Genomic DNA, 18586 nt, shown 5'->3' with positions numbered 1-18586 from the left:
AGGAGAATTGCTTGAACCCAGAGGGGGCAGAGGTTGCAGTGAGCCGAGATCGCGCCACTGCACTCCAGCCTGGGCAAAAGAGTGAAACTGTCACAAAAAATAAATAAAAATAAAAAGTGATATGACAGACCCAAGGGCAGAATAAGTGGCTGGCAGAGCTAGGATTAGTGGCTGTATCTTTGTGGCTGCACCGCTGTGTGCTTTCAAGGATCCTGTGCAGCAGTCAGGCCAGAGGCAGATGAGCCAGGACCCGGGCTCTGAGTGGGAAGCCGGCACCCCGCAACCCCCCTGACCCCCCTACCAGTCTGTTCTCCAGGGCTGCCTGTTCCCCTGCTCTTACAGGTTTGGCATTCCATAAGAATGACACCCAAGCCACAGGTCCAGGGAGTGGAGGTAGCCAGACTGCCTTGGGGGGTCCCTAAATCATCCAGGCCACTGCTCAAGAAACCCACACCTCTAGGTACACCTACCCCTTCCTCCCCACCCTCAGTAGGCTTGCAGCCACATGACTTTGGGTTATGGTCACATGTCTGCCACCTGCCTGCTGAGGGACCTCGGTGAGTCCCTTAACTCTCTGAGCCTCATCTGAAAAATAGGAGTAATGGAACCTGCTCTGGCCTCCTTGCTCTCTTTGCTGGGTTGAACTTTCACTGGATAAACCACATGTTGGACTCTGGCTGGGTGCCAAGGAGTTGATGATGGACAAGCCATGGCCCCTTCCCGAGTTAACCTGCAGTGTGCTTGGTGCTATGGGGGTAGAGAGGAGGGAGGAAAGAACATGAGGCTGTGTGGACAGGGGTGACATTTGAATTCAGTCCTGATAAAAGATCAGGTGTTTGCCAAAGTGACAAGGCAGGAAAGGCTTTCTTGGTAGAGGGAGCCACCATACAAATGCTGGGGATATAAAATAGACTGTTTTCAGGGTCTGCGGTTGTTCGGTTTAGCTCAAAAATAGGGCCCAATGATAAGAATGGCTATTGTTTGTACGCCAGTTACATGTCAGGTGTATCTATTTATAGGCATTATTTCATTTGCTTCTTGCCGCCACCATTGAGGTATGTTACTTTGATCCTCATTTCACAGGTGAGGAAACTGAAGCCCCAATAAATGAACTAACCTTCTAGGGGTCATGCAGGTGGTAGAAGCCAGAATTTGAACCCACAAGGTCAGGTTGCAAAACCCACATTCCTAGTTATTGCGCTGGGCAGTTGAAGTTGATGGCCTTGATTTCTGTGCTAAGGAGCTGGGACTTGATTCTACAGGCAGTGGAGGCCACGGAGGGGTTTGGGGCCTGGTACATAGAAGATTCTCAGCAAATGTTGACTGAGTGAGTTGAGCGCAGCAGTTGCACTTGATTTTAGGAGTGATGAGGGTTTGGCGTGGGGAAGGCTGTGGGGCAGGGAGCTGGTGGGTAGGCTATTCTGATCATCTGCAGGAATTATGTCAAGAGTCTAGAATGCTGGGTGAAGTGGAGCTCAGTCTACAAAAGCATCCCTACCCCAGCCCAGCCCCTGCGCCCTGACCAACCCATCCCTTCTCCCCGGGCTGCTGAGAGATGACAGTGTGTGTATGGATGTGTGTGTGGAGGGGCCTGTAGAACATTTGGCCCCTGGGGAGAGATTAGGGGCATTAAAGGGGCTCAGGGGGGCAGGATGTCCTGGGAGTGGCAATGGGGAGCTGTTCCAGGGGCAGGGAGATTATGTAATGGGTAGAGCACAGCTGTGCCTGCTACTGCCAAGCAGGGCTACAGCTGCCCCATGGACCCAGCTCCTGGCTCCAAAGTCCAGATCCAGACCTGTTCTCGCGCAGGCCTTCCTAGCTGTTGGGAACCTCCTGTCTGCCTCACCACACTCTCCCTGTTCCAAGAAGGGTGGGGCAATTTCTTTTAGCTTCCAAACGCCCAGATAGGGTAGGTTACTTGCCTCACATCACACAGGAAACAGATGGGCTGGGTTTGACAAACCCCAGCATATTTAATAACCACCTGAAAGTGAAGTCTGGGGGCTGGAAAAGGCAAGACTGACCAGAGGGGGGCTCTGGGCTCTGGGCTGTTTTTCAGCTGACCTTTTTTGAGCACCTCCTGGATTTGGGACCAGATTTTGAATCCCCTCTCAGCAGTTGTGTGACCATAGGCGTCATCACTAGGTCCCCTCAGAGCCGCAGTTTCCTTCTCTGCCAAATGGGGCCAGGGCCCACCTCCCAGGGCTGTTGTGAGGATTAAATGGTGCCACAGGGGCCAGGCGCAGTGGCTCATACCTGTAATCCCAGCACTTTGGGAGGCCGAGGCGGGCGGATCACCTGAGGTCGGGAGTTTGAGACCAGCCTGGCCAACATGGTGAAACCCCCTCTCTACTAAAAAAAATACAAAAATTAGCCAGGCATGGTGGCATATGCCTGTAGTCCCAGCTACTTGGAAGGCTGAGGCAGGAAAATCGCTCGAACCCGGGAGGCGGAGGTTGCAATGAGCTGAGATTGCACTACTGCACTCCAGCCTCAGCAACAGAGCAAAACTCTGTCTAAAAAAAAAAAAAAAAAAAATGGTGCCACAGGTGCGAGGCACTGAGCCCAGTGCCTGCCATGTGGCAGAGGCTTGGAAGAGAGCAGCAGCTGTTAGCACCAAGCCCTCATCTCTGCCCTCCCGGGACTCCCCGTTTATTAGGAGGGGCAGGCCTGTGTGTAAATAGTCCCTGCAGTGTGACAAGTGCTACAATGAAGGCTGAAGTGGAGGCAGCAGTCATTCTGCCTGGCAAGGTCAGGGGAGGGGTCCCAGAGTGCGGCAGGGCAAGGATAGCCACCATCTCTGGGTTGCACACTTTCCCAGACTTTGTCTCCTTCCACCCTTGCAGCAACTCTGAGAAGTCAGTGTAACTACCCCACCCCATGTTATAGATGGGGAAACTGAGTCCTCTCACAGTTGACTAGTTTGTACAAGGTTTGTATCTGGTACAGCTGGAAGCCACACATGACCCTTCCCTTCTCCCTGGGAGGAGGTGACATCTGAACTAAGTCTTCAGAGATGAAGCGTTTGCCAGGCAGACAGCATGAGGGTCAGAATGCTGGTCCCTGGGAATATTCTGCCTGAGTCATGAGGGGCCATTGCTGCCAGAATACTTGGTCCCTGTGCTCACACTGTGAAAGTGGAGGTGGAGGGACCCACCCAGGACTCCTGCCCCACCACCATGGCCTCCATGGCTATTGGGAGCAGCTAAGGGTGGGGGTGCCCCACAGAGTCCTTCTCCCAAGTCTGTAAGTTCTGACAGTGCTCCCCAAATCTCCTTTCTCTTTTCCAGAATGGACAGACCTCAGGGGAAGAAGCTGGACTTCAGCCATCCAAGGTGAGGACCGGGGCCAGCACCCTGGGCGAGGGGCTGTGGAGGGTCCTGTTTGCATGGCCTTGGAGGAGGTCGAGGGCTCCAGCCTCCAGCCCGTTTGCCCAGCTCACCCGTCCTTCTCAGGCCCACCAAATCCTTGTGGCAACCCTGGGCATAGAAATCACTTGTTCCAACCTTCCTATTTTGTAGGTGAGGCGACTGTGGCCCAGAAAGGGTGAGGAGCAGAATCCAGGTCAGGGCTCTGGTTACCTGTCACCCAGGCCCGGATGCCCCTGTGGTTTATTTACTCATGGAATTCGGGCTGGCTCTAAGGAGCGATGGGAGGGGCTCAGGCCAGCTGTGCTGCTCCTTTTGATAGAGCTGCGCTTGCCAAGAGCCTGGAAGTGAGCATCTGGGCACATGAACTGGAAAGGGGGTGCTGGTGGCCTCTCAAGGCTAACCAGGCCCATTGCCTGGCATTTCTTAGGGCTTCCACTTCCCAGTCTGAGGCTCATTCCCTTGCCCCTGCTATCTCTGCTTCCCCTGGACCCCTTTCTGTAGCCCCCTAGCCCCTGTTGCTGGTTTTGTGTGTTGCCAAAAGCACCAGGACTAGGTGACAGTGGTGTGACCTTGGGGAGGTTCCTTGCACACTCTGCGCCTTGGCTTTCTCATCTCTATATTGGAAAAGACCACATCCCCTTCACAGGGTGGCTGTGAGGTCACAGGAGATGCTGGCTGTGGAGGGTCTTTGGAAGCTGCTTAGGCAGGGACAGAGCATGGTGTTAGAGCAAATCCGAGTTCCAGTCCTGGCTCCATCCCCACCATTTAACCAGAAGCTCTTCTCCCTTCTGAGTCTCAGTTTCCTGAGCTGTAAGTTGGGGAAACAGTGCCTATTTCACAGGAGCAATGTGAAGGACGATGAGGTAGTAACTGCCTGGCACATGGCAGCTTCGGTGCCAGCACCGAAAATGTCTTGGTATATTGCTCAGCTCAGCTTCCTGCCAGTGGCCCCACCTTCCAGACCTAGGTTGGCTTGAGCACCAGACCTGCCATAAGCTTGACCTTTGAGATGGATGCAGGATTAGTCCTGATGTTTACCTTGACTCAGCTTCCTAAGATGAGGTGACTGAGCTGGGCAGGGTAGGGCAGGTGAGGGAAGTATTCTCCCACTGCTTCTCTGTGGGTTGCTGTGGCAACCTTGGACCAGCAGAGGCCAGTAAATAGTGTGGACTGGGCCCCTTGGTTTATCTCAGCCCATGTCTGCAGAATCTCCTCCCACAAAGTAGCTACCTCTCGTTGCCTAGTAACAAAATGAAGAACTATAGGTTCCCAGTGAAGAAACACGGTGTTCAGATCTCAGGGCTGAGGTTCTGGGGGTTGCAGAGGAGCTTGCAGCATTTAGGGACCTGTGCTGAGTACAGCTTCTCACCTCAAGAACTGGAGGGGCTGACTGGGAGATGGCAGGAACTTGCTGAGGCAGGTAACCTTTTGCTCCCATGCCTATGACTCTTGCTCTAGAGCAGAAGATCCTGGGGTGGGAAGAGAGACAGGGCTGGAGATGGATGGGACATGGAGTCTCGAATGCCACTTAAGGAAGAGAAAGAGCTTAACCTATGCGTAGCATCATACCAGGTGCTTTGCATTTAGTTCTAACTATATCCTTGGAGGTAGATTGTTACTATCCCCATTTTTTTTTTTTTTTTTTTGAGACGGAGTCTCGCTCTGTCACCCAGGCTGGAGTGCAGTGGCGCGATCTCGGCTCACTGCAAGCTCCGCCTCCCGGGTTCACGCCATTCTCCTGCCTCAGCCTCTCCGAGTAGCTGGGACTACAGGCGCCCGCCACCACGCCCGGCTAATTTTTTTGTATTTTTAGTAGAGATGGGGTTTCACCGTGGTCTCGATCTCCTGACCTCATGATCCGCCCGCCTCGGCCTCCCAAAGTGCTGGGATTACAAGTGTGAGCCACCGCGCCCGGCCTACTATCCCCATTTTACAGATGAGAAAATTGAGGTTCAACATCACATAGCTGGTGGGCAATGAAGACAAGTCTTGTTTGGCTTCAAGGTCATTCCTCATAGTCCAGAGAACCCTGAGTGCTGAAGAGGAGGAGCACTGGCTTTCCGTGATTCCAAGTGGGACCAGTCCTGGGCACCTGCTACGTCCATCTGTTGTCCCAGCCACCAGTGTCCCTAATGCCCACTTCTGGGCTTAATACACCAGGGGGCGCTCAACCTGTGGTCCGGACCTCATCTTTGTGCAGTGGAATGAGCTGGCGATGGGCCACTTTATCCTAATCAGACATTCGGTGCACCCTGTTGTACACAGGAGGGCCTAAAATGAAGTCACCATCCCCCACCTTCCAGGAGCTCCCATCTTTGTGCAGAGGGTGGAGACAGGAAAGCCATGTGGTAGGCGCTATGATGGGGCAAGAGCACAGCTGTGGGCACATAGAACCTCCACTCTGTGCCAGGCCCATGTTGGGCAGAGACATATACCACCACCTTCCAGGTGCCCACATTTCCCTCCATAGCATGACGAGATGAGCATGTCCCCGGGAACCCAGCTGATGGCATCTGAGTTCAGGGCTGAGTGTGGACCAGAGACATGGTCATTGCCGTGCATGGCCAAGGAAGAAGAGTTGGAGTGGGCTCTAGGGCACAGGCCATGTTCCCTGCTGAACTGGCATTTGGCTGGGGCTCGAAAGGCAGGATTTGGGCAGCTGGAGAAAGAATTGGGCCTTCCAGGTGGCAAAGAGGCAGAGAAGAGAGTCAGGGATTCTGAGTTCAGAATCCTCCGCCTGTTTTTTATTTGCCTTGTAACCTTGGGCAAGTCACTTGCCCTGCTGAGGCTCGGGTTCTTTCCTGAAAAATAAAAGGAGAATAAAGCCTATTTCTCAGGGCTACCTGGAAAAGAGAATGTGGTACATATAAATTAAAACATCTAACAGGGCTTGTGGCACAATGTTGCTGTTTAATGCTTATTTTATTCATTTCAGGCAGCAAGCGGGATTTGGGATTTGGCTTTTAGCAGCAATAGTGTGGATAGCCATCCAGGGTGAGAACTCTCTGGATCCCCTCAGCACCTAGGTGCATGTGGTACCCTCAGGCACACCGGGGCTCCATTTGCCCTCCCTCCCTTCCTGGGAGTGGACTGGGCATCCCAGGCCCCCTCCCCCAGCTATCTCCGGAGCTGGACCCCTTTGAAGCGCCTGCAGGTCTATTTTGAGAGCTGAACGTCTCCCCTCCCCTCCTCTCTTCCTGTTTATGAAACCCTGATCCCTCCCGGATCCCTCATGCTCCCCTGGCCAGAGCTTAGGCAGGATGTGACTGTGGACTTCGGGGAGCCTTGGGCAGCCTCAGGTGTTGGGAGGAACTTCCCTTGGCCTGGCCAGAGAAGGCCAGCCACCCTCCTAGTACCTGGGACCCTGTGGCTGGGCTCTGTCCCTCTAGCCTGCCCAGGGGAGGCCTCACAGCAGTATGACTAAGTAAACCTGGGAGAAGTTCTGTTTCCAACATCCCCTCGTCTCTGTGGCCCATTTTGCTTCTAGAAACAATCTGAGTGTGGAGCATATTGTTCTAACCTTCATTTTACAGAGGAGGAAACCGAGGTTCAGACAGGAAAACAGATTTGCCCGGGAGCACCCAGCTAGTGAGTGGCCAGCTCTTCCTGACTTCCCACCCTACCCTCCTGGCCGTAAGCCCCTTGGTCACACAGGTCTTTCTCTACCTGAAGTGTCTTTTTTTCCTCCTTTCTGCCTGGCCAGCACTTGTTCATCCTCAGGACCCAGCTGGGCTGCCCCTCTCTGGAAGGTCTTTCTTGACTTCATGCACTGGCAGATAGTCACCACCTCTGGGCACCCACAACACCTTGATTATGGCTGTCTCAGGATAGTTGTGCTTTTTTGGTTTTGTTTTTGTTTTGAGGCAGGGCCTCCCTGTGTTGCCCAGGCTGGAGTGCAGTAGCACAACCACAGCTCACTGTAGCCTTGACCTCCTAGGCTCAGGTGATCCTCCTACCTCAGCTACCAGAGTAGCTGGGACTACAGGCGCACACCACTATGCCCAGCCAGGAGTTCAACACAAGCCTGGGCAACACAGGGAGACCCATCCCCCAAATTTTTTTTTTGAGACGGAGTTTCACTTTCGTTGCGCAGGCTGGAGTGCAACGGCTTGATCTCGGCTCACCGCAACCTCCGCCTCCCAGGTTCGAGCAATTCTCCTGCCTCAGCCTCCCTAGTAGCTGGGATTACAGGCATATGCCACTATGCCCAGCTAATTTTGTATTTTTAGTAGAGACGGGGTTTCTCCATGTTGGTCAGGCTGGTCTTGAACTCCTGACCTCAGGTGATCCACCCGCCTCGGCCTCCCAAAGTGCTGGGATTACAGGCATGAGCCACCATGCCCGGCCCTCTACAAAAAATTTTTAAAAAATTAGCCAGATGTGGTGGTACGCATTTGTCCTCCCAGCTTACTCCAGAGGCTGAGGTGGGAGGATCGCTTGAGCCCAAGAAGCTGCAGTGAACCATGATTGTGCCACTGTACTCCAGCCTGGGCAACAGAGTGAGACTCTGTCTCAAAAAAAAAAAAAAAAAAAAAAATGCCGGACACAGTGCCTCACGCCTGTAATCCCAGCACTTTGGGAGGCCGAGGCGGGCAGATCGCCTGAGCTCAGGAGTTCGAGACCACCCTGGGTAATGTGATGAAACCCTGTCCCTACTAAAATACAAAAAATTAGCCAGGCATTGTGGAGTGCACCTGTAGTCCCAGCTGCTCGGGAGGCTGAGGTACGAGAATCACTTGAGCCCAGGAGACGGAGGTTGCAGCGAGCTGAGATCTCACTACTGCACTCCAGCCTGGGCAGCAGAGTGAGACTCCCTCTCAAAGAAAAAAAAGGCTGTGTGCGTGCAATAACGGCTCAATCAGCAGGAGGCACACTTACCATCATCTCTCCATGCCAGTCGTGACCTAGTGTTGGAGGCCACCTCCCCCTCAAGGCTGCCAGGGAGCTGTGGACCCCTCCTCACCTGCCTGGAGGCATGCTGGGAGATGCGTCTGAGGACATCTGTCCCATCTGAGGGAGGGGTAGAGCCTGGGAGGGCCCTGCAAATGCTGCCAGCTGGGGAAGGGGCTGTTGGTGTCCGTTAGGGCCAGGATTGGCAGGTGGGCTTGGCTACAGCTGGCAGGGTGGGGACCCTAGAGACCAGGGATCAGGCCTGGGGGCTCTGGGCTTCTCTTCCAGCTGCCCTGTAGGAGGAAGTAAAAAAAGAGGAAGTCCCTATGCGGGGGGGATGGGGCAGGGACCAAGGGATGTGGGCTGGTGGCTGTCCTCCCCCCGCCCGCCACCAGAGGCCTCAGGACCCACACAGCCTTCAGCAAAGGCAGCGCTAAGACTGTTTCCTTCCTGTTGCCCCTTCTGATACCCTGCTGGCCGCAGAGGCTAGTGTGGACTGGGCTCCTTGGTTTATCTCAGCCCGTGTCTGGAGAGTCTCCCCCGACAAAGTAGCTACCTCTCTATCTTCTTTGCATCTGAGGGACCAGGGGTTGGTAGGGAGGGTGAGCTTTGGGGCTTCGAGAGCTGCCCCAGCCTCCAAACCCCTGTCTGAGGAAGCTGGAGAGCAATGAGAGGCTTGGCTGAGGGAGGCATCTTTCACAATCTACCGGCAGCCATCCACCCGCACACACTCTGCGAGGACAGGGAAGGGGAAGTCCGTGTGTGCGTGGGGGCGTGTGTTTCTGCATAGGGGTTGTCTGTGGACAGGGTTTCCGATCATCGGCCTGAGTATATGTGTGTGTGTGCATGTCAGTTCCTGTGCTGTACTGGTGTAAGTGATGAAGCGAGGCCACGTAGAAAGGGGCTGGGCCTCGTCAACCCCTGCCCCATAGCTGCCTGCTCCTCCTCTCAGACCTCTGTGAGGTCCTTGGTCAGGCTTTCTGCCTGCCTTACCCATCCTGGGGCTTGGGACTGGCAGCCTTCTTCGGGGCAGCTGAGCAGGGCAGGACCAGGGGGGCCACTGGTGCCTGCTTTCTGGGCTGCCATTGTGGCTGGGCATAGCCATAGGAAGGATGCTATGGGGGGGGTGGGACACAGTATCTAAGCTCTGGGCTGGACAGTCAGGCAGTGGCCTTTGCTGACTTTTGCCCCACATTCTCTCAGGTCCTCCCCTCACGTGGATGTTTGTGGGTGCTGATATGCCCACTGTGTCACTGCGTTATCGCCTTGTGACTTTTGTCTCTGCTCTTGTCTCACCTCCTTAGAGTCAGAGGACATAGGGAGAGGTGTGCCCCTGGGCCTTCCCTGGGGTCATGGGCTTGGGGTCTGCAGTGTCCCCTCCTCTGCAGAGGAGCCTGACCCATCTTCTGCCCCTCCTCCCTGCAGAGGGGGAAGTGAGAAGGAGGGGGGCCAGAGACCCTGCCTTCTGGGCCAGGAAGGCTAAAAAAAGCAGAAGTAAGAAGAGTAACGGGGCCCTCTGGCCACCGGCTTGAGCCCCACCATGCAGACCCCGGCAGATTTCCCCAGGGTTGAGAGAGACTTGGTTCCCTGTCCCAGAAAGGTGAGCAGAAGAGTCGCCTGCCTCCAGCAGTGTCTGTCACCATGACTGGGCAAGGATTGGGTTTGGCGGTGGCTCTGTCCCCTGGGGTTTCTGGGTGGTTTCCTGCCTCTGTCCCCAGGGAGTGCTCTCAGTCAGAGGCAGACAGATGAGGTGGGGCTCAGATCTCAGGATGGGGTGTGCAGGTATCGCCGTGTGGCCTTGGCCCCCTGCTTAGTCCCTCTTTGAGCCAGGCTTTCTGCCTGTCCCGCCAGGAGGTTACACTCAGGGGTCTGATTTGACTGCAGCTTTGTGGTGTTTTTGTGGGGCTGTTCCACCCACTCCTCCATCTGTCAGGGAGGGTTAGGTATCTTCCCCTGAAGATAAGATTGTGTCTCCGAGGGCCAGGACCTATAGTGGGAGGTCCCAGATGGACCCTAGTACTGAAGGAGAAGAGGTTTTGGGCAGATGTGGGTGGGCAAGACATGGCTCTGGCTGATTTACCTGCCCACACTTTCCTGGCATTTGATGCCTGCTGACCCCAGGCCAGGCAGTAAGCAGGGAGGCGTCTGGGTCCAAGCTAGCTCTGCCACTGTTTGCTTTGAGCCTTGGTGAGTCACTGTCTTCTGGGCCTCAGTTTCCTGTTCCTGGAATGAGGATAACAGTTTTTAGGATATGATCAGAGTCAAAGACATCAGATTGCACTCAGGAGATAGTCCTATCAGCTACTGTCTGGGTCTCCCTCAGGTCTTGGCATAGGAGGAAAATCCTAGGGAAATGGGAGAGCTCAGAGGTGGGTCTGCAGGAAATACCAGAGTCCTCTCCTGAGTGGCGGGAGTTTGCAGATGTCTCCCCTCATCTGTTTCCCCAGCCCAGGTACAGCAGCAAGAACCCACAGCTCCGCCCTTAACCCCTTCCTGGGGATCCCTGCCCTGCTGCCTGCCCGTGTATCTGCCAGGTGTCAGACCTACCTGCCCTAGGTATTGTCGGTCTGCTTGGGGCTCGCTGACTCTGCCGCTGTCTCTCTTTGCTGCCTACCTGTGTCTGTGGTTGGGTTCCAATCTCTGTCTCCACTTGATAAGTGCCTGACCTTTTGGGTACATGTCACATGTTAGGTGCCTGTTGTTCATGTCCCCTTCTGTCTCTGCCTGTTGGGTTTATGTCTTCATCTGTCTCTGCCTGTTGGATACCTGTCCCCTTCTGTCTTTGCCTGTTGGGTTTGTGTCACCATCTATCCCCTTCTGTCATTGCCTGTTGGTTTTTGGTTTTTTTTTTTTTTGAAACAGAGTCTCACTTTGCTGCCCAGGCCAGAGTGCAGTGGTGCGATCTTGGCTCACTGCAGCCTCCGCCTCCCAGGTTCAAGCCGTTCTCCTGCCTCAGCCTCCTGAGTAGCTGGGATTACAGGTGCCCACCACCACGCTCAGCTAATTTTTTGTATTTTTAGTAGAGACGGGGTTTCACCGTGTTAGCCAGGATGGTCTCGATCTCCTAACCTCGTGATCCGCCCGCCTCGGCCTCCCAAAGTGCTGGGATTACAGGCGTGAGCCACCGCGCCCGGCCTGCCTGTTGGGTTTATGTCCCCTTCTGTCATTGCCTGTTGGGTTGGTATTCTCTTCTGTCTCTGCCTATTGGAGATGTGTTCCTCCTGCCTTTGCCTGTTGGGTATATGTCCCCATCTGTCTTTACCTATTGGGTATATGTCCCCATCTGTCTCTGGCTGTTGGGCTCGTGTCCCTATCTGCCTACACACATTGGGGATGAGTCTCTGTCCACCTCTGTCTGTTAGATATGAGGATATGAGTCCCCTCCTGCTTCCCTTGTTGGGTACGTCTCCATCTGTTTTCTGTTGGATATGAATTCCTCCTGCCTCTGCCCATTGGGTGCGTGTCCTTATCCATCCCTGCCTGTTGGGTATGTGTTCTCTCCTGCCCCTGCCTGTTGGATGCCATTCTTTTTTTATTATATTATTTTTTTTTTGAGATGGAGTCTCGCTTTGTCACCCAGGCTGGAGTGCAGTGGCGCTATCTTGGCTCACTGCAAGCTCCGCCTTCCGGGTTCACACCATTCTCCTGCCTCAGCTCCCGAATAGCTGGGACTATAGGCGCTGGCCACCACGTCCAGCTATTTTTTTTCTTTTTTCTGTATTTTTAGTAGAGACAGGGTTCATCATGTTAACCAGGATCATCTCGATCTCCTGACCTCGTGATCCGCCCGCCTCGGCCTCCCAAAGTGCTGGGATTACAGGCGTGATGAATGCCATTCTTATCTGTTTCCACCTGTTGGGTGCCTGCTTCTGCCTGTTGGGTGTCTCTTTTCATCTGCCTCCACATATCAGGCACCTGTCTTTGTCTGTTGGGTACCTGTTTGCTATTGGTACCTCTCTGCTCTTGGGTACCTGTCTGCTCAGCAGCTGCATTCACAGGGGGCTTTCCCTTTGTAGGCCCACAGGGAGGATGGGGGAATGGCCAGAGGGCAGCCCTCAGGCTCTGAGGAGAGGGGGAGAGAGAGGAAGGGAACGTGGTGAGGGTGTAGGCCTGGTGCTGGGAAACCACAGGCCCTGAGTGATTGGCTGCCCTGGGCCGGGCCCAGCCCCCGCCCTTACCCTGCACATCCGCCTTGGTCCCGGCCACCACTGCGGCAGTCCTGGACTCTGCCTGCTCCTGCCATGGTGCCGTGGCCCTGCTGGGCGGATGGAGCAGGATCCCAAGCCGCCCCGTCTGCGGCTCTGGGCCCTGCTCCCCTGGCTGCCCAGGAAGCAGCGGCCCAGGATCAGCCAGACCTCTCTGCCTGTCCCTGGCCCTGGCTCTGGCCCCCAGCGGGACTCGGTGAGTGTGCCCGAATGTCTGGTCCTGGCCTGGCTGTGTCCCTCACAGCAGGTGCCTGGGAAGCCAGCTTAGCATAAGCTGGCTTTGGGCTGTCCTGGCCCAGGCCTGGCCCTGCGGGGTGACTGGACCCTGCCCAGACTTGCTTCCTGGGGAAGTGAGGAGGCACTTCAGGGCTTCAAGGCAATGGCAGCAGACTGGAGGGAGGGTAGAGTTAGAGTCCTGGAACGGCTAGGACCTGGCAAGGGGCTTCCAGGAGGTTTGTATGAGGGGGGTTGGGAAGTTGAGCCGTGCAGTCTCTGGCCTTAACTCTGACCTGCCCCAGGCCAGCACTTACCGAGTTGATGGGGGAGTTTGGGTGACTCTTGGGTCTTTGTGCACGTCAGCCCTGTCCTGCTGACCAGAGGGATCCCCTCATTCCATCCTGACCAGGAACGAAGGCCCAGCTCTACCTCCCCATATGAGAACAAACCTACTTCCTATTGTGGCAACACTAAAACAGCAGGGGGAGGGAAGCCCCATGGGCGGACCTGGGGCAGGTCTGTGGGTCTCAGCCAGATCCTGGGGTTGACTCAGCCTGTCCATGCCTGGGCATCCCTTTGGGCCTAACCAGGCCAGAGCATCGTGAGCAATAGGAGCGGTGCCTGATCTGGTTTGCCCTCCCCAGCCCTTGAGGCTCTTTTGAAATCGATGACCCTGGAGGCTAGCCCTTCAGGGAAGTCGTCTGCTGGGCCTTTAGGTCCCATCTGCTGCGGTCTGGTGGGAATGGACTTGGGCAGGGGAGCTTCCTGCTGCCTGGATGGGGCCCAGCATGCCCACCAGCTCTGTCCCTCCATCAGGATGAGGGCGTCCTCAAGGAGATCTCCATCACGCACCACGTCAAGGCTGGCTCTGAGAAGGCTGATCCATCCCATTTCGAGCTCCTCAAGGTTCTGGGCCAGGGATCCTTTGGCAAAGTGAGTCATGAGCCCATAGCTGTGAAGGCAACAGTCGTCATGTTAGAGGTGGGGGTCAAGGGTCACCTAGGGGCCCAAAGGATCAGAGGTCACCTTGGTACCCAGGGAGAGCAAAAAGGTCAGCCTGGGGCTCAGAGAAGATAGAGGTCAGCCTGGACTCAGACCTCTCCCATCTTCTGCCTTGCTTCCCGCTCTGCCTTCTCAGGTCTTCCTGGTGCGGAAAGTCACCCGGCCTGACAGTGGGCACCTGTATGCTATGAAGGTGCTGAAGAAGGCGACGCTGAAAGGTGAGTGGGGACCCCTCTCTGTGCAGAACCCAGGCTTGGCTGAGGGAGGCAGCCCAGACTTCAAGGGCCTTGGGTCTGGCAAGGGAGACAGCTGTATCTTCAGGAGCACCTAGTTCAAAGGTGGAGAAACAGGCCTGTTTCTCAGCCATCCCTCCCCAGCCAATCCCCCTCCCCCTAAGCCAAGTGCCAGGGACTGGCTGTGAAGGTCTGGAAGGTGGTACTAGGGTAAATGCAATGTGTTTGTCAGGGGGCGGGGCCCTCAACGACCAAGCTGGTCAAGCAGAGGCATTCTGACTATTGATGCTAGAAGAGTCTGAGGGAGACCTCTGTGGCCCCTAACTCAGGGGCCTGAGAGAAGGGCGTGAGTGAAGAGGCAGGGAGCCTGGGGAGGCAGCTGGGCCAGGCAAGAGAGGGTGGGTCCAGGCAGAGCCACAGAGCTGGATGGCAGAGACGTTCAGAAGGGAGCCCCGAGCCAAGGTTAGAGTTCTGGGGACCTTCCAAGGGTGTAAGGATGGCTGGTGGTGGGCTTTGGGTTGGATACTGACCACTTGGCCTGGGAGCCTGTGTGACCACTGACCCAGCAGAGTCATAGCCAAGTGCCCTTCCTCGACCAAGTCTCTCTTTTAATAAAAGTCAAGGCCGGGCGTGGTGGCTCACACCTGTAATCCCAGCACTTTGGGAGGCCAAGGTGGGCGGATGATTTGAGGTCAGGAGTTCAAGACCTGGCCAACATGTTGAAACCCCGTCTCTACTAAAAATACAAAGAAATGAGCTGGGTGTGGTGGCGTGCACCTCTGATCCCAGTCAGAGCCGAATCCTAGCTGGGGAGGTAGTGGGGGCAGTAGGAGGCGTCAGCCTTAAGGATGTTTTGGGTGGCTTTGGTATCCTAAGGCCAGCCTGGTGGGTGTGGGAGTCATCCCCCAGGAGGTATGGTGGCAGCTTCAGAGGGAGGAGAAAGATGAAAAGCCTGGGTCCCTGCTGTGAAGGCCTCGCAGGCTGGGCAGGACAGGCTAAGCACACCCAACAGTGTTGTGCAGCCGGTGCTGTGACTGGTGTGCATGGATGTCCGACAGGCTGGGGAGCTGGGAGTGGTGGTGTAGTCTCTTAGAGGGTGGGCCCAGAGGCCAAGGGGACACCTAAGGAGCGGTAAGCCTTGGAGGATGAGTGGATTTCTCTAGACCAAAAATGGTCGAGGAAGGGGACCCTGGGAAGGAGAAACTGTTTGCCTGAGCTAAAGTGTAGAGGTGGTTTGAAAATGTAAGGTAAGCTGGGCGCCATGGCTCATACCTGTAACCCTAGCACTTTGGAAGGCTGAGGCGAGTGGATCACTTGAGGTCAAGAGTTCGAGACCAGCCTGGCCAACATGGGAAAACCCCATCTCTACTAAAATACAAAAATTAGCTGGGTGTGCTGGTATGCGCCTGTAGTCCCAGCTACTCAGGAGGTTGAGGCACAAGAATTGCTTTAACCCAGGAGGTGGAGGTTGCAGTGAGCTGAGATCGCGCCACCATACTCCAGCCTGGGCGATGAGAGCGAAACTCCATCTCAAAAAAAGAAAAAAGAAACTGTGAGGTGACCAAAATAGTTAACTCCGGTGTGGTCCCTGTCATGTCTAATGAGGAAAACACAAAAATTAAAATAGAGGAAGGGGACCAGCTCCTGCAGCCCTGTGTGCTGACATGGAAGGTGTGTTGGAAGGCAGCTGCAGCTTCTACTTGTAGCAAGGGCCAAGGATGGTGTCCTGAACAAGACTCTGGAAAGACGTGCAGGAGGAGTACATTGGCCAGATCTCCTAAGATAAGTAGCTGTGAGCATCAATTCTGGAATGACAGTGACGAATGTATAGAATTCATACTAGATGGATGGACTAGTGAAGGCTTTGGGACTATGAGGCTGGAGAGGAAACTGCCAATCCAGTACATGGACCAAAAAAGCCTTTAGTTTTGCATTGTGTGTATTGCTCAGACATTTTGTCTGGTCTTAGTAAGCACTCCCTAGCCTTCCCCCTCTCCTTTTAATAAAAGTCAAGGCCGGGTGCGGTGGCTCATGCCTGTAATCCCAGCACTTTGGGAGGCCAAGGTGGGTGGATCATTTGAGGTCAGGAGCTCAAGACCAGCCTGGCCGAATGGTGAAACCCTGTCTCTACTAAAAATATAAAAAAAATGAGCCAGGAGTGGTGTGCCTGTAATCCCAGCTACTCGGGAGGCTGAGGCACTAGAATTGCTTGAACCTGGGCGGCAGAGGTTGCAGTGAGCCGAGATCACACCACTGCACTGCAGCTTGGGTGACAGAGTGAGACCCTGTCCCATTAAAAAAAAAAGTCAAAGGCCATATGAGAGGTCTCAGTCAAGGGGTAATCAATATTGTGATAAACTTAGTTGAAACACAGTGCCCAAAATGAACCTAGGCAGTCAAGTCCAAAAGCCTGTTCTTTTTTTTTTTCTTTCTTTCCCGAGACGGAGTCTCACTCTATCGCTCAGACTGGAGTGCAGTGGTGTGATCTCGGCTCACTGCAACCTCCGCTCCGTGGGTTCAGGCGATTCTCCTGCCTCAGCCTCCTGAGTAGCTGGGATTACAGGTACATGCCACCACGCCTGGCTTATTTTTGTATACATATTTTTTTATTTTTTGAGATGGAGTTTCACTCTCGTTGCCCAGACTGGAGTGCAATGGTGCAATCTCGGTTCACCACAACCTCTGCCTCCCGGGTTCAAGTGATTGTCCTGCCTCAGCCTCATGAGTAGCTGGGATTACAGGCCCACACCACCATGCCTAGCTAATTTTGTATTTTTAGTAGAGACGGGGTTTCTCCATGTTGGTCAGGCTGGTCTCGAACTCCTGACTTCAGGTGATCCGCCCGCCTCAGCCCCCCAAAGTGCTAGTGTTACAGGCATGAGCCACCACGCCTGGCCAATTTTTTTTTTTTTTTGAGACGGAGTCTCACTCTGTCACCAGGCTGGAGTGCAGTGGCGCGATCTCAGCTCACTGCAACCTCCACCTCCTGGGTTCAAGCGATTCCCCTGCCTCAGCCTCCTGAGTAGCTGGGACTACAGGCATGTGCCACCAGGCTGGCTAATTTTTTGTATTTTTTACTAGAGACGGGGTTTCACCACGTTGGCCAGGATGGTCTCAATCTCCTGACCTCATGATCCGCCTGCCTCGGCCTCTCAAAGTGCTGGGATTAGAGGTGTGAGCCACCACGCCTGGCCCCAATTTTTATATTTTTAATAGAGACAGGGTTTCACCATGTTGGCCAGGCTAATCTCGAATTCCTGACCTCAAGTGATCCTCCTGCCTCGACCTCCCAAAGTGCTGGGATTACACGCATGAGCCACTGCGCCCGGCCCAAAAGCCTGTTCTAATCAGACTAGTGAAATCAATAAACATGACACTTGGTGGGCTTCAATAAATTTAGAAGGCAACCTGAAAAAGAGAAAAGTGCTCCAAAGGAGAAGCACAAGCACTGTAGGAATCCAGAGGGCCCTAACCCAGCTTGGCAAATTAAGGAGTGCTGCCTGGAGAAGGTGAGGCCTAAGCTGAGTCAAAGAACCTGCTGAGAATCAGAACTGCCCAATAACTTTTATTCTTTAAAAAAAAAAAAAAAAAAAAAAATATATATATATATATATATATATATATATATATATGAAGGGTGCCCACCCAGACCTGTAGATCGGGATTTTAGGCCCAGGGATCTAGCTCCCCAGGTAGCCATTCTTACCAGCCCCCAGACTAGAATTTGGGAATTTTTATGCCAGATGGAAAGCAGGGCTGGTGAAGGCATGCCAGGGGGAGGTGCAGAGGCAAAGTCTGAGGATCTGACAAAGCAGAGAACCTAGGGGAGCAGGTTGCTCAGACTGGCTGATTAACAGGCTTTCATGGGGCCTGATGGGAAAAGGGACCAGAGAGATGGGCAGGGTGCCAAGGCCCCAGCTGTGGGCACTGCTGTGAGGGGTGGGGGCAAGGAGTCAGCCAAGGAGCCAGAAACAGACTGGGAAGGAAGAAACCTGAGGATTGAGTGTCCCCAAAGCCCTGGGTGAGGGGGCCTTGGGCGCTCAGGCCTGGAGGAACAAGTGGAAAAGAGATCCCTTAGCGGGGGCTTGGGAGTGGCTGTGTTGAGTGTCTAGGCTACTGGTGACTTCCTTTCTCGTCTGGCCAGTACGTGACCGCGTCCGGACCAAGATGGAGAGAGACATCCTGGCTGATGTAAATCACCCATTCGTGGTGAAGCTGCACTATGGTAAAGCTGCAGGCCCTACCTGAGCTCCTACCCCACCCATCCTTCGCCCTTGCCTGTGGTCTGCACGCTGTCCCACCGCCTGCCTGGCAGGCCAAGGGAGCCAGGGCTGGAGAAGCAGATCATAAGGCCCCACTGACCCTACCATTGCCTTTCTCCCTCTTCCTAGCCTTCCAGACCGAGGGCAAGCTCTATCTCATTCTGGACTTCCTGCGTGGTGGGGACCTCTTCACACGGCTCTCAAAAGAGGTGAGCTGACATCTACTGCCAGAGGGCCCTGGGGTGGAGCTGGGGGATGCCAAGTCCTCCCATCCCAGGGCCCTGTACAGAATGTGTTTGGTGTGGCTTGAACCTGGAACCACCCAGGCCTGCCTAGCAGCCCCCTGGGCCAGGAAATACCACGCACCCTGGAATGGAGGCCGTAACGCCCTGGCAAGGTCTCTGAGA

At 54.7% G+C, this 18586-nt stretch overlaps 1 protein-coding gene across 7 annotated transcripts in view; it reads left to right on the top strand.

The window, feature by feature from the left end:
• Positions 1 to 18586, top strand: part of RPS6KA1 (ribosomal protein S6 kinase A1) — a 67983-nt gene that overhangs the window by 26160 nt on the left and 23237 nt on the right. For 4 of the 7 annotated variants that reach the window (XM_063631429.1, XM_055261184.1, XM_063631430.1 and 1 more), the window contains exons 2-6: positions 3291 to 3335; positions 13499 to 13615; positions 13821 to 13902; positions 18062 to 18142; positions 18309 to 18388. In XM_063631429.1, the coding sequence (XP_063487499.1) occupies positions 3291 to 3335; positions 13499 to 13615; positions 13821 to 13902; positions 18062 to 18142; positions 18309 to 18388 (405 nt within the window). Of the gene's footprint in view, positions 1 to 3290; positions 3336 to 9211; positions 9862 to 11845; positions 12663 to 13498; positions 13616 to 13820; positions 13903 to 13922; positions 16481 to 18061; positions 18143 to 18308; positions 18389 to 18586 lie in introns of those variants that run through there. The other 3 variants (XM_055261185.2, XM_055261182.2, XM_055261186.2) reach the window with 3 other exon arrangements.

Source organism: Symphalangus syndactylus, chromosome 22 (genome assembly GCF_028878055.3).
Source record: "Symphalangus syndactylus isolate Jambi chromosome 22, NHGRI_mSymSyn1-v2.1_pri, whole genome shotgun sequence".
NCBI lineage: Eukaryota > Metazoa > Chordata > Mammalia > Primates > Hylobatidae > Symphalangus > Symphalangus syndactylus.
Note: the sequence above shows the minus strand (reverse complement) of the source record. Positions and strands in the feature narration are given on the sequence as shown.